Source organism: Diadema antillarum, unplaced genomic scaffold, assembly GCF_040938485.1.
Source record: "Diadema antillarum isolate AM-2024a unplaced genomic scaffold, OU_Dant_1.0 scf00000016, whole genome shotgun sequence".
In the NCBI taxonomy this organism is placed as follows: Eukaryota; Metazoa; Echinodermata; class Echinoidea; order Diadematoida; family Diadematidae; genus Diadema; species Diadema antillarum.
The window spans coordinates 804,126-820,513 of NW_027270905.1; the positions used below are offsets into that span (position 1 = coordinate 804,126).

Here is a 16,388-nt window from a genome sequence, read left to right on the forward strand (position 1 = left end):
CAAATTAACCAACATCTCGAGAGAAAACAGTTCGTGTGGTGAATTTGTACTGAAACTCAAAGTTTAAAGTATAGTTAACATGAAAAAACTTAATGGTCACTGCATTCTAAATTAGCTGTTTCTGCTTGAGATACAAGTCATGACATCCACACATCATGGGGCATTGTCTTGATCGATCACGTTATTTATGATTTTGTTCATAATGACTTCAATGACGTCACTAGTCGACACGGTTGTCAGATAACGGAATGTGCTGACTTCATTATTGCATACTCAGTTCTATAATCGTCATTACGTCCTTTAAGTTTTGAAAACACGTTAGTATGAAAAAAACATGTTGATAGACTTAAAACAACACAAAAAGTGCCACGCGGCGGAAAAAAAAGTTTCTGGGGGTAATAGAATAGTTCGTCACCCACAGAGTTCATCGACACAACAGAGAGAGAGAGAGAGATAGAGAGAGAGAGAGAGAGAGAGAAAGAAAAAGATTATCACAATTAGCTTCCTGTGTTATTAAAAATGAGAACAGAATTAAATGACGCCCTCTCCAGTTCAAGTATCCTCACTTTCACAACATTCACGGAACCGTTGAAGAACATGTTGTTATTAAAATAGAGAACGGAAAAAGAGGAGATAGGAGTCGTTGTGGTAGACACACTGTTTGAATTGAGTGCTTCAAATCTCTTCCTTCAGTTTAAATGCACCTGATTGTGGACTCTGCATTACCCTTCTTAACATTATACTGAGAGACATACACAAAGTGACTGCCGATATAATTATGTCACACCACACTCCAGCGCAAATTCTTTTTAAGACACATCATGCGTAATTGCTCAATGAGAACCATAGGGTTCCCTCCCCCCATCCTTAACCATCTCGGGACCACGGCCACACGATACCATTGCCATATACTGTACAAATAGAATGCCGATGGTAATGACGGGGTTAAGTTTATCATGCGCAGTGAGAAAAAAGGGGGTCCGCGTGCTAAGCCACGAGCTCATTCGAGCGTGCAAAGTGAAGTCACCTAGTACACATCATCGGCGCCAAACCAGTCGCGAGGCACGAATGATTGCAAGTTTAGCTGAACACGGCGCTCTATAGGATTAATCTTGGAGACATTTGAGGGCTTCTATTATGACGTATGCCAGTCAAGTCGTCTGCAACGAGTCACTCAAGTATTTTGTGTGTGCGAGCGTTGAGCGTGTGTGTGTGTGTGTCTGTGTCTGTGTTTTGTTTCAACCCTCTTCCTTGTCTTTCCGCCATCTACCGTGACGTCCTGTCGCCATCATGTATGTTTTCATGTTCTACCCATCATGCGTGTGTAATGAAAGCGCCCAAAGGGAAATGACTTTACGCAAACTTTGAGCGCTGAATCGCATACCCGAACTTCCTCCGTGAGTAGCATGTGACAACTGTTCCTTTATATCCCTATTATCGCATCGCGTATAGGATTTTCACTTTCGGAACAATTTTTGACGCCACGAATCCACGTGAATTGCCAGTGCAAGGAGTGAGACTCGCTGATATGAAAGATTGGATTGATTTGACTGAATTTGTTGTATAGCTAATCCTTTTCCATGGAAATACACAGAACGCAATGAGTGTCATGTTGGTTTTTTGGTGTGTGTGTTTATTTTTAAATCATTCACGTACATTTCAGCAATGAACGATTATACATTGACCTCTCATTTACACATTGGTAGGCCTACGGTGTCCTTATTGCTGAGGTCAAATTTAGTTGTTGGTGTTAATGAAGAAACAACGATTGCCAGTCTATAGGAACAGCTTGACTCTGCTTGCAAACATTATAAGAGAAAAAAGAGGGCATCCGTTGCTAGGGATCGAGGAAACTGACCCCCCCCCCCCCATGTTTTTCTTCCCAGAAGACACACGAGACTCAACAGATGCGCAAAAATGCAAGGAATCCACGTGCAGCAGTGAAGGCGCTCACACGCTGCGCGCTGAATGACATGCTGTGCTGGCTGCGTCACGTGACAAAGAGAGAGAGAGGGAGAGAGAGAGAGAGAGAGAAAAGGAAAGACAGGCAGATAGAATAATAGATAGATAAAAAGAAAACAATAGATATAGATAGAGAGGGGGAGGGAGAAGGAAGGATGAAGCTAGAGAAATTTGTGTGGCGTAACAGTGAAATTTGAATTTTTTGATGTTACAACATTAATGGTCCCGAGTATAAGGTGTCAATGACCCGACATCCTACTTACAGGCCACGATGCTGGCTCCGGAGGATAGCCGGTTTGTGTGGCTAATTGGAAATGCAAATCAGTTCGTTGTGCGAGACTTTGTAGACACGCACATCTGTCTCTGTGAAGAAATGGCGGTTACGAGGGTTAAGTCCTACTCTGCCTTGGCGGGAAGACAAACAAAATAATTCACGACAGTCCCAATCCAGTCGTACTTTCAAATTGCAATGTGATTTTTGAAGTCACATAAACTTGCTTGTTTTCTTTTATACTGGTACAATCGTGTATTGAGTTTCATCCTCTCTAGAACCATTTTTTTTTTTTGCAGAGTCTCCTTTATTTATTTCGAGTATGTTGGGGTTTTTTGAAGAGGACTCTATGAAAGAAGCGAAGTCACCGCATAATAGAGACAAGCCTGTCCTCAGCATCGCTAAAACTCGCCGTTTTGGATAATGAGTAGTCCTCTAGCCACTGTATTAACACCTTTTGAATCGTCCGACACGCATGCGCGGACTGCAAGTGATTTGTTGACATTTGATATCTATTTTGTTGATCAATGTATTATTCATTTCTCTTTTTTTGCTGGAGGGGGGGGGGGGGCTTGAGACACATGTCGCTCATTGCAGGAAATTGCGAGCTTTTGATCTGCGACGCGAACGCTAAAGACGACGTTATTAGGCTAAAAATGGTGTTTCCATTGTTCAACCAAGGAGGCTGCGTCGTCTTGGCGTTCGCGTCGTACGTCCAAAGCTCGCTATTTTCTTGTGCGCCGACGCTTTCTTTCTACAGTTGTCTCGGACTGGGTTGTACGGCGCATGCGTTCCGATGTGAACAGAGGTCACTCGGCATGAAATGACCTGAGACATGATATCATTATAGCCATCAAAGGGTAACAACGACCTCACTGACGTGAGTGACATGGCTCGTCTTTCGACGTGCTCATAGGGTCCAAAATTTGGATATTTCCGCACAGCAGACACAACACTTACATCCGTAATTCAATCACGGCTGAAACGAGTTATGTTGCCTGCGAAAAAAAAAAACCAAACCCTCTACAACAACAAAGAAATGCCCAGCAAAAATGTGGCATTTTGCGTCTCTTGCGATTCGATTGTGAGTCAGACATTAGTGCTACTTTCTCGAGGCAAAGCTATATCATGGCTTCTATTCCGCCACGTAGCTCCGAGGGACAGCCGAAGGAATTCAATTATGTATGCTATCATCAGAAAATTAAATTATATCTTCTTCCATTTTTTCCCCTCCGCCATGTTGTGGCCTACTTCTAATACACAAAGCATAGCAAGGTTATCATCCATTGTATTGGCCTATATCTATATTTTATTCAAACACATGCGGGGAGAGGTTTGGGTATCCAGAACGCTACGCGGCAGACGCTGTTGCTACCAGCATTTTAATTTCGCGCTGTTCCACGACCAATGAAAGACAATTTGACCGCATCGATCGGACCTCGGCAGTGGCAGAATAGCAATTTGTCGAGATTGTTTGTTACAGCGCGGCAGGTCGGAGGACCCGTGTAGACATCAGCGCTGCACAAACATTTGTCGTTTGGAAAACCGATCTTTTCTCTATAGGGCCAGCGTCTTCAGACATAATAATAAACTTGATCAGTTACTTCATTTGATAAGAGATTGCATAGAACCATTAAATGAAACACCAGATTTATACCTGTGTAATTGTACTGTGATATTAATAAGAGAAACGCACTGGACTCGATGTGACTATCCCTTTAAATTTGATATCGTGATTATTTTACAGCTCTAACGCTTAAGACGCGTCGCAGTGAAGCCAGTAAAACTTACAACGGATTTAACAGATAATAGTCAGTTTTTATACATTAAACAGTTGAATCATAACTGATTATGGGAAATTGGAACCTTTTGAACAACCCGTATGTCGACGGTTTTTTTTTCTTAATATTTTTTGAAATATTGTTAGTGTTTTGTGTTTGACACTTCTCATCTATAATAAAATGTTAATTATCGACAAGCATTTGCAGAATTCGTTGAACCTTACAAAGGAACTACAAGCCATGAGGTACCATTTGCAAGAGACTTTGTACCCGTACCTTATTTGCGTCCAAAAAATAGATTCTGCTGAAATGATATCTCGTAGGAAACTGAATAACCTTTGTTGAACGTTTGGGCTCCCAGTGTAATAGCTACCTCCTAACAAATTCTGATCGTTCGGTGACTGACCTACCGAGATATCCCCCTCCCCCCCCCCCCCCCCCGGAAAAAGAAGGAAGAGTAGATTAAAGCACGGCCCTGTCTCACGTTCTGCCACATCCCAGTCGTAAACCTGTCGAAACTGTGGAGCGAGCGACCGAAAGCGAGGCGGTGAAATCTCGGTAGCGGCCTGATGAGGTCTGAACTTCTCTTTAAAATCTTCCTCGAGGGGCCACTTCCCATACCAACACTATGACGAGGCCATATATATATACACACACAATGTATACATATATCCAGTCCAGTCTGCTGTTTTATTCATGGCCATTAAAATTTACTAGTAGAGGAGGAAGTTCCAGACCCAAATCAACTGCCTGTAAATCAACATCTACAATCGGGGTGGGGGGGGGGGGGGTGGGGGAGGAGTGCATTTAATGAAGCATTTTGTCCGACAAAGTTGTCAGACAAATTTGCTCTAAGTCAGATGCAAGGATTTCCGTAGCTTGTAACAGTTTGTCAGAAAAATAACTTCTTCCATTTCTTGATCAAAAGAGAAATATTGCAATTAAACTATGTTCTTCATATCACAGGGGGAAAAATAAGGGGTGCATAGTACGCGTTGTTTCTCTTTTGTGCAGCATTTCATACAGGGGAAGCTGAACAGTGAATAAAAAGGAGACACTTTCCCCACGGAGTTCTCGTTATGCAGAAAACAAATTGAGAGAATGATATAAAGTGAGAGAAGTATTAAACACACGAAACGCGAAGTGTCGGGGTGTTTCCGCCAATTCATCATGACCATTGTCGGCTCATTAGCAACGATGCGTATCGCTGCCGCCGCCACCGCAACAGAAGTTCAAGCTCGGTCTGTCCGACAGGGGTAATTTTTCGCGCACGTCTATAACGAGTCGAAGCTCTTGAGAAGACTCCTCTCGCCACCCTTCACGCAAGGTAGCACGGATTCGCGTCAGACGCCCTCTACGGTACAATCTTACCCAATGCGTGACAGAGTTGCGTTCCCCGTACGAGTTGGTGATTTTTTATTTTTTTTTTTCACGCTCGACATGTACTTTCGAAACTTTTGGATATTGCTCTGTTTTATTATTATTCCCTCGGTTATACTAAAAAGGGAAAACGATTTATAGGGCCAAACAGATTGCCAAATCGAGATGATCAAGAGCTCATCCACCAAAGGGCACCTGATCAGCGGGGCAGCTTGTGCACTTTTCATTTTCTCGTATTTTTCAAACTTTGAATTTTCAATATAACTATCCGGAAGTCAAGCAAACTGTCAGGTAATGCCTCCACTTCTACGTTACCAGACGTATCTATTTATAGTTGTTTTACTTGCTGTGTAGTATTGATATGTAAGAAGACATCCATTCTACGATGCATACGTAAATAAAACTATTTCATGGCCTAGCACTACAGTATTATGTCATACTTCGATAACACTTGGACACATCGCTTCTTATAAATTTACACCTACTTTAATGAAGTTAAGTGTAAAAAATAAAATAACTCACATGGTACAGCTCATAGATACTACGTGAACGCCGGAAACAGGTACACGTATGTGAATTAAAGAATGAAAAGCGAAATATGCATATAGGTAAGCGTGACAGCTTTTATAACGAATTTCTTGCCTAGTCCGGCATTGATCATATCATTTGCCACTAGATAAATGAAGTTAACAGATGGATTGATGAAAGAATGATAAAATAAATCATACCAGTAATAATGGTCATTTTAACATTGTTTTTCATTTTCAGTAAAGACCTTTCTTCCTGATCTACATATGTGATTCTGTACAACGGAGATAGAGGGAGGGAGAAACAATAAATCCTTGGTTACACCCCCAAGCGGAAGTACGTAATTATTTCGATTGTTTATTGATGTTCGTTGCACACAACTTGCAGCGTCTGGAGTGCTCCATCGATCCGGGTCTTCCAGTTGTTTGTTATTTTTTTGTTCTGCGACTATTGTCCACCAACTAATGACTCAATTAGCATGTTTATTGAATCCCTTACCTCGAACGTCCCGTTCTCCGTGTCGGTCATCTCCAGTAGCGAGTAGTCTGCATCCCGATCGCCTTTCTCATCAATCGAAATTTCCCCCGAGATGCCTGGGTATTAAAAAAGGGGAGCAGAGATGGAGAGGATGCATTCTCGGTTTCAATCTCCGGAAGAAAAAATATATGAATAGATTGTCGAGAGGGGAGTGCAAAAGTGAGAAAAAAAGGGGAAAATTTATATGTTTATTTGAGAGGGAAAGACGGAGATGGGGGGGGGGGGGGAAGGGGGTGGTAGGGCCTTCATGTTCCGGGGAATCGCAAGGTGAACAAACGTAGGGACGTATTTACGCATTATCTCAAACGGGTGTATACATTCAGAGCAGATATCTATCTCGTAATGACAGCGTGAGTGATACATATCCACACACACACACACACATACAGAGAGAGAGAGAGTGAGAGAGAGAGAGAGAGAGAGAGAGAGACACACACACACACACACACACACACACACACACACACACACACGCAAACACACAATCATATATATATATATATATACCAGTTTATATATATATATATATATATATATATATATATATATATATATATATATATCATTATATAATATATATATATAAGAACAAGGGTATATATGTTTATATATGACTCTCTGAAAGAATTAAAGAAAGCATAATAATAATAATAATAATAAATATCATTTATAAAGCGCTTATTACGATGTTTCTAAGCGCTGAAGAAAATAAGTCTACACTTATGAAGAAAGGATGGAATTATCTGATGTAAATCATCTAAGTAAATAGTTTGACATGATACGGTGTTCGCATGATATGTTTTCTCCTTCTTTTCCAAGACAGTGTACAAAGATACGGCACAAAGATAACGATGTGCCAATGAATTCAATCTGCTTCAAAGAAAATATGGGAGAGAGAGAAAGAGAGAGAGAGAGAGAGAGGGAGGAAGAGTAGGTACACAATTATTGTACTCGATTCCTTTCTAGTTAGAATGTTTCAGTTAACCGGCACCTGACCCGCCAAAAAAGAAACGAGAAAAAAAAAACCCGATTGAAATAAACAAAGAAATACTAAAACTGTTTCGTATATCATCACTTTCAGGCCACAGGCACTTTGAGATTTTCATTCGTTTGTAACTTTGACTATACGGTAAAAACGTTTTGGGTTAGTGTGTATCATTTACAGCCTTTCGGATTGTGGCTTTTCCCTTCTGCGTCATGTTTGAGCAAAAACTGAAATGTAAACTCATCACTTTCACATCTACGGTTCTCCCCCTACGGCAAACCGTCTGTTCCATACAGCCGTTACGATTGATTGCTACGCCTAAGTGAATATGATATTTCTTTGGATGTGGCTCGAATGGCGCGGGGCAGGTTTACAAGCAATTCCAATGCTGCACAAAGGAAACGAAGGAGTATAATCCGAATCCCCTCCGGTAAACGCACAATGAGTATATGCCATTTCTTCTCCGTTTCTTTCTTTCTTTCTTTCTTTTTTGTAACCAAACGCTTGAGGTTCTTTTATGACCAAAGTTTGCACAAGTCGAGAATGAGAAAGGAGTCCCACCCTCGTCGCGCAGACAATTCGTCACCTGCATTTCAGTCCTTCGCAGCAGCTGCTTGTACCCTTATCTCTGGGGGAACTACTAGTAAGTGGTGGTGGGGTACGGTGTTTGACTGTCGGGACGCGCGAAATCTCTCGCCTGGCCGCGCGTATTTGCAGCGGCGTGTGCATTATTGAATACGGAGTGTTAAATGGGCTGATGAACGACAACTTGTCGCTGCTCCCTCGTCCTGAATTGATTTTGTAGTGCGCCCTCTTTCGACGGGGGCATTGTGTATCTAGACTGCCTAAGACTAGCTCTTTGATTTTTTTTTTCTATACTGTATGTATATTATGCATCGACATACACCCATATCATACACAGATAGATAAAGAGAGGCAAGGATAGATATGTAGAGAAATAGATAGATAGATGGATAGACAGATAGATAGATAGATAGATAGATAGATAGATAGATAGACAGAGAGATAGATAGATACTGTAGATAGAAAAATTTGAGAGAGATTGAGCATAATGAGGATGTGCATGCATAACATTGTGGTAGAATTCTTATCGCAGAATGTGTGTGTGAGTGTGTGGGCGTGTGTGTGTATGCTGTGTGTTTGCGCATGGATGCACATGTGTATTTACAGAGATGTGAAATAGAATTGAATGGAACTGAACTGAAATGAACTGATTTGAATTACACTGTATTACATTTGATGAGATACCAACCGACGCTTCCGCGACATGGTGTCATCTCATTAAGATAGGGACACGGTCCTGTATCGAAATTCTATCTATCTACTTAGTGGCAGACAGTTTAGTTGAAAACGTGTTAAATGTCGCACATACATCCACACTAACACCCATCTGTGATTTATCATAGCAAATTACCAAATTGTTTAGATTCCACGAAATCATATAGGCATGAACAAAGTCGTATTGATGTCACGAGTCCAACATATTATTCCCAAGAAAGTTTCCCTTCGCATGGCGGATCGTGTACAAATTGGAAAAGAAAAAACAACAACAATCAAACAAACAGAAAAACCCAAGGTAATGATATTTGATTAGACTGTGGGTGCTGAGTCATTTCTTTGAAACATAACGTCTTAACTATCACCTCCACACGAACTTTGGTATATTAGCTATTCTACATTCCGTCCTATAAATACACACACACACAAAAAAAAAATAGACAGGCGAGCGTCATTATAGAACACTTTGCAGTTGCGAACATCCACGTATTCCCTCTTCCATTTCTATTCGAGTTCTTACCTTGTTTATTGCCCACGCTAAACGAAACTTTCTCTTCGCTACTTATTCCCATCACGCCCGATTACAGATAAATCAGTGCGGTAGCCATGGCAACCATCATGCCATCTGTCGCCACTTCATTTGTAACACTTTCATGGCGTCGTTATAGACGCCAATATATTAATCTTGTTTGAACAAACATCGCAACACTCTTGTCAACGAAGAAGGAGTTTTGCAGTAGCTAGTAAAGACCATAAATATAATTCTAACGAGAGGTTTATTATATTATACGGCACACTTCTGCTCCGTGCGTATTCATTTTTTTTCCTTTGATATTTTTTATCTTCTTCTCTCTTTTTTTTTTTCGTCTTTAAAGTGGCATACATAGGCATGGCTATTTTCATCTGGGTAAAACAGTTCACAATGAGTGTCAGATATTGAATATTTGCAATTCGATTGTACTTCGATTCGGAATTACAAGTAGATGCCTGCATTTTTATACCTCTCCAATTTACTGCGCGTAACCCTATACACAAAGACAACACATAGGGCCTACACACACATACACACACATACACAAACAAGTACGTACATACATGTGATACTCATACCAACAACTGAATGGCAGGGTTTTTAAGGGCACACCGTTTTCATTTCTTTGTATCCTGGTGCTCTTGTATTCATTTTGCTGGACTGTATGCTCTACCACTGTTTACGCGCCGTTAACAACTGTACACTTTACATCTAAAAAACAACAACAACAAAACAATGAAAAACCAAATGCACAAAATATAATGAACTATCAGAGATAGGTTTTCAATGCAGAGGTGAACTGTTGGGCATAAATTGTATAATGCAACTGTCTTTACATCATTCATCGGTAGGTTGTTTAAACCACGTCTGTCTCGTACACATTATATGCGTATATTTTGATTTGTCGTTCCAGATATCAAATAATAAACGAAATTCAAGACTAGTACTTGTTTTTTTTTTAATGATATTTGCCCCTCCCTGCATTCAAGACCGTTTCAGTCCTATCTCACTGCTTTTTACTCTCTGTTTACTTTTGTTTTTCTTTTCACTTTCTTTTTCTAGAAGGGGTTATAGGGTGTTTCAATTCAGGTAGCGACTAGTGTGTCACAACATCCTCGTTGCTGAGAAAAAGTAGACTGAACATCGGAACTTTTTACATTCTGATGAAAGTGAAACAATCTAAGTGCTTGGAAGGAGCAGATATAGTCGTCAGATTACTGGCATCCAGAAAAAGGTGTTGGAAACACACACACACACACACACACACACACACAAACACACACACACAAACACACACAAAAACACACACACACACACAAATTGGACAGATGGGACAGAAGCCAGCGAAGAATCCTCATGAAATCATCAGCATCACAATGCGAATGTGCAAGCAGATAAAATATGACCGTGCACAAGGCTATAGAGACATATGTATATGTGTACGAAAAGTACAGTAAAGAAGAGAATTCATTTCACGTCTTTTTTTTTTCCACACAATAAAACACAATACAAACATAGAAAGAAATAGAAGACAGACTGGACTCGAGGCTAAGGTACACACCTGTGAATGTTCGGTTCCACATACGTCTCGTGACACTGGCGCCATCTCGCGGATCTCCTTCCGGGTCATCCAGGGTCTCGTTCAGGGCCATGGCGTACAGGAGCACAGCGTCGTGAAAAGCACCAACGAAGCTGTTGACCTGTAACATAAAAGCAATCACAAGGGAACATTTTAATGGTGTATGTTAAGGGGCAGTTTACTTTGTTAAAAGTTCGTTTCAATAGCAGTTACATGCGTAGATATAAGAGACACAAATGACAGGGTTTTTTTTGTCATTATAAACTGTATTTCATACTTTATTTCAGAAGGTGAAATGTGATGACAAAATCTAATGACAAGGGTAGATATGATTGTTGTTATCTCATACCATGACGTTTTTTAGAGGACAAGGAGTGTTTGTTCTTCTGATATTACAGACATTCATTTAGCTTTCTTTTTTTTGTCGCTCAAAAATATTCTTGAATAATCTGCTCTTAACTTCTGGAATATACAAATCATATATACGCTTCTTTCTCCTTGCAAATGCACCGTTTCTCATAAAAAAGTGGAGAATTTGGCAGTGATATGGTCACTAAATGAACGAGTCCTTACATTAAGGACCTACTTTAGAGGCCATGTTTTATTTCTATTACTCCATTAACAATAGTCCCCGAGAAAACGGAGGCGTGGGGGGGGGGGGGGGGGGAGGGGGAGGGTCGATGAAGTTTCCATGAACTAGGACTGCCTCACTTTGTGACAAAAATCATGGATTCTATTCGAAACGACTCGCTCCCAGGGGTAAAATATCGCTTCAATGGACCGTTACTGTTTATGAAATGAGTTTCGCACAGATGCTCACATGCACACAAGCGAATCACCAAATCTCCGTAAATGTTTCACAAAGTGCTCATTCACGGACATGACAGAGGGCCAAACGCATTTTCAGCTGCGTGTGATTACGGGATAATTACGACTTCGACGCGGAGACGACAACAGCCGAAAGCTTAACGAGCTATCTATAAATAATGTAAAATCCGTTATTGGAATCGCACAGCACAGATTATACACAAGAGAAAGACACCCGATCATGTCCCCCATTAGTGAACTTGCCACACGATGTACTTTTCCCACCCGACCTACCTAGGTCCATTTGCATTTCACGATCTGTCCCCTACTATTGATACCAGCGTAATAATAATCGTTTGAACGGGACACATATATCTGGTCCTACTTCAGCGAAATATGACGACCCTGTTAGGAAATAGATCATGTGGTCAGTAAAGTTTCGATCCCCGTGGGTCAAAACAAAAGTTGCATCACGGTGACAGGCGGCTGTGATGATGAGGGAGAGAAAAAGAAGGTACTTAAAACGGCCTATGAAAGCTTTATTCTTGTTACCTGTCACTTCTACCCCCCCCCCCCACCCACCCCCTCCATGGACCGCTGGATTCATTAGATAAAGTTGGGATTATTGAGCTAAAGCAAGGCCAGATCATGAAACAGACTTGTCATATTCTCCGCCAAAGCAATTACTCGTGGAATATTACGGAGACACATTTCATTGCTCGGACCGACAGCGTCCATAATCAGACCCTTCTACACTCTGGCAGACATTAAGGTTTGATTGCCTGACTCTGTTATCCGTCAACCGAGACCCCCACACCAAAACCATTCCATCCCTTCCCCTATCGCCTCCCCGCCCCCTCCCTGCTCTGTCTGTGTCGCCCGAATTTCGCTGAACAAAATAATTTCGTCACATTTCGTGTTGGCGGCGCTCGTATGGCTATAATCGTCCTCTCGATTTAACTCATAATCTTATTCAAGCATGCTCCATAAAGCACTGTACTGCATATTGCATGTACTCCATTTATGGAAATTATGTTTGTGGATGGCAACTTGCGCGGGAATTAAAAATGAAAGGAAATCAAATCGCATCGAAAAAAAAAATCAAATCATGCATGACTGAGTGCTCATCTCCATCAATAGGTAACTTTATGCGAAATTACAGTGTAGTACCATTTTCAGTGATATTCATCGATTGCCATGCCTCCATCGCCCAGCAAAATGGAATACCAAGCGACGTACTATTGCGAAAGGCCTGTTTTGACAGCTTTTTGCTGGGCGTTATTGGTTTGTTCTCTTATTGCTTTGCTACGTTTTTTTCTCTCTTTTTTTTCTCTGTGTTATTGCTACTAACCCGGTTTAAGTGTGACAATCATACCAGAAAGTGTTCGAAAAAACAATGGCACATCCGCATAGCAGTATTGCGGCAAATGATACAATAATCATGGAGCTTAACATGCATCTGTCCATAGAGTTACTGTTCTTTGTTTTGTTTTGTTTTGTTTTGTTTTGTTTTGTTTTGTTTTGTTGTTGTTGCGGTTTGTTTTTTGGGTTTTTTTAGGGGGGGTATACAGTGTAAATCGACTGCGCAGTGATGTTGGGGACAAAACTCACATCTGCACCTGGATACGAATACAGACAGGTAAATCATTGTTTCTAGCACGTAATCGCCAGTCTGTACTCATCTACTCTCCCTACATAGCCCCCCTACACAAGTGGAATATGGAATGTGGAACATGTCGAATGCAGCCGACATCCGCCTCAATCCATGAACAGCTAAATCTGGCATCCATAAAAAAAAACAACCTTCTTTCTGAAAACGTACGTAACTTTTTTATACTGAAATCTCGAAACGACCGTCATCTCAATCATGCATGCAGTGGTGTTTCGTAGTTACGGAAGGCTAGCTTTAGCCCCACTCCTGGTCTTCCTGTAAATTAATAAAACTTGTTTTGAAATTCTTGTCAAAGGAGACAGTGTGCTAGTTTGTGCGCATTTCAAATTTTCTTCTATTTGTCTTGATTAGGTATTCTCTACGTCTAGAAACTAGAATCCTTTTTTTTTTTTCGAGACGATTGTGAAAAGTAACTTAAGTGCTTTCCAAGGATAAAATGTATGATAAAATTATTCTAAATGTATACACTTTTTTGAAAGTGCAGTGCATAATATACCAGTGAGCGACGATAATACGATTCGTTAAATATGCGATTCGTGAAAGATGCTGTATTTCATCATTCATGATTTTGAGACATTTCTCTCACTCCACGCACCCTCCCTCTCCTCCTCCTCCTCCTTCTCCTCCTCCTCCTCCTTCTCCTCCTCCCACTTTCTTTCTCTCTATCATATTCCCCACTCCCCCTCTCTCTTCTTGAAATATACCTGCACCTTTACCTATATATTTTAATCAAGAAGGTATATTGATTTTTTTTCTAACCTGATTGGTCTCCTCGATACGTTCTCCCTTCACCCCCTTTCTCCCTTTCTCTAAACACCCCTCCCTCTTCTTCTCTCGCTCTTTCCTATCTTATTTCTCTTGCAATTCCTATTTGGCGACGAACATCGGCGGTTAAGGAGTCGTATTCTCCCGGGAAGGGCCTGGCGGTCATGGGGGGTACTGTACGAGTGGGAAACGGGAGACATGCAGCCGTAAGGGGGGTTCACTTTGGGGGGAACAATTACCGATACGTGCATCGAAACATTACTCGCACAAAGAAGAGAGAAACAGAGAGAGAGAGAGAGAGAGAGAGAGAGAGAGAGAGAGAGAGAGAGAGAGAGAAACAGAGAGAGAGGAGACAAAGACGGATAGAGATTTATCGCGCTGAGATGCGATATCGAGTTCCCAAATTTGGACCGCGGAAAAGACGTCAGGAGCACCGCTGAGGGCGGTATACACCCACCTCGGATAGTTTTTAGCACGGAAACTGGTATTTGGCTCTGAATCGTTTAATTACCCTTTCACGCATTCCCCCGCCAAAAACAAACAAACAAACAAACAAATAAACAACAAAACAAAAAACCCCAAACATATGTACAAGTAATGAATCAATCAAACAAACAAAATAACATGCACACACACTATAAAAAAGGAAAAAAAGAAAAAAAAAGAAAAAAAAACGATGTTACGTAGACGGACATCCGATGATATATGATAACTCCACCATAACTATTTTCGGAGTTTAGACTTCTTTAGCCGGTCCATTAACAAATTAGTTTCTGCGGTTTGACTCTTTCAGATATATCTTTTTTTCTTCTAGAAATACCTTTCAAAGAAAACATGGTTGTTTCATGGAAACATACGTTGCGTGTATAAGTTGTATTTCAAATAAATCCTTACTCATCCGATTTACGATTTACTCATTCGATGCATAACTCATGAACCTTCTTTACGTCAACAATGAAAAATCTGCAAATGATATGAAAATGCTGACAGAAGAGATCATTGCACCTATTTCTTTGATATTGAGTGGACATTCTCTATTGCAGGGCCTCGAAGTATTTATCACATAAACAGCCGAATCTCAACAAAACGACAAATCGACGAGCTAATGAACTAATCATGACAATCGGCGCACATTCTCACCACACTTGGGTAAAAGAACTGGCGACATATGGCGGTAGGATGTTATATTTTCTTATCTTGTCCAACGACTACCGAACCACCTCCCCCTCCCACACACACACACACACACAGCACATACATACATACATACATACAAACATACATTATACATACATACATACATATATACATACATACATGAACACACAAACAAACACACACACGCACACATACACACACACACACACACACACACACACACCACACACATACACAGGAATATGATTATCTGTGATCGTTGAAAATTTTCGAATAAAACCACAAAATGCCAAAGTTTAGGTGAATGCCCCTAGGATTACTGAGCAGGGCCATCGAATCAATACGGAGCCCTGGGGGAGGGAGCTTGCTCTGTGTGTCGATAGCTAATGCAGCGCCAGGAAAGAAGTCCCACATGCTGTATGTAGAGAAAAAAATAGAGAACAGAAACGCCTGGGACTATATACGCACACGGAAGACGTGCAGAAAGGCGGCAAAACAGAGGAAACGGGGTCAGTAACAGACACAGCGGGGTTCAATCTCGGAGAAAATAGAATAATCGGGCAAGCGAGAAATATGGCCTAGTTTCTAAAGCATTCAGCCCAGTTAATTTACACTCGGGATTGCTGTACGCAGCTTCCCCAGGTACATTTAAGAAAAAAAAATAATTGTAGATAGAACAGTTCCCTTGCGTACTTCTACACTCTAGTTATCACCGAGGAAAAACAAATGGCAACCAAATAATAAAAAAAATAAGAGCACCTGTACACATACAGTTCTCTAAAGCGGTTTTCACACTGTCAAAGGCAAGCACGTATATGTATGACGAAAACGTTGAAGAAGTTAGTGTCTGCGCATGTGCTATAATGATCGTCCTGTTCACTGGACCTTGCGCACTGCTGGGCATTTGGACTGCATAATACATGACAGCCAATGCGCCACATAATGACTCCATTTCATGACTAAGTTAATAGAGGCGACGGAAGCAGAGCACGCATACGAAAGTAGATCAAAGTATCTTATATCACCAGAAGCTGATTTGGAAATATATATTATACCCAATGAGCAAATTCAATGCTAACACTTCAGTATCGACCCACCATCATCCCTTTCTCTCCGCTTTCCGCTGATTAAG

At 41.0% G+C, this 16,388-nt stretch overlaps 1 protein-coding gene across 3 annotated transcripts in view; it reads right to left on the bottom strand.

The window, feature by feature from the left end:
• The window catches only part of LOC139725213 (atrial natriuretic peptide receptor 1-like), a 457,948-nt gene that overhangs the window by 134,830 nt on the left and 306,730 nt on the right, over positions 1-16,388 (bottom strand). For all 3 annotated transcript variants that reach the window (XM_071636319.1, XM_071636314.1, XM_071636307.1), the window contains exons 3-4: positions 10,837-10,975; positions 6,421-6,515 (exon numbers count right to left, since the gene is read on the bottom strand). In XM_071636319.1, the coding sequence (XP_071492420.1) occupies positions 6,421-6,515; positions 10,837-10,975 (234 nt within the window). The remainder of the gene's footprint in view (positions 1-6,420; positions 6,516-10,836; positions 10,976-16,388) is intronic.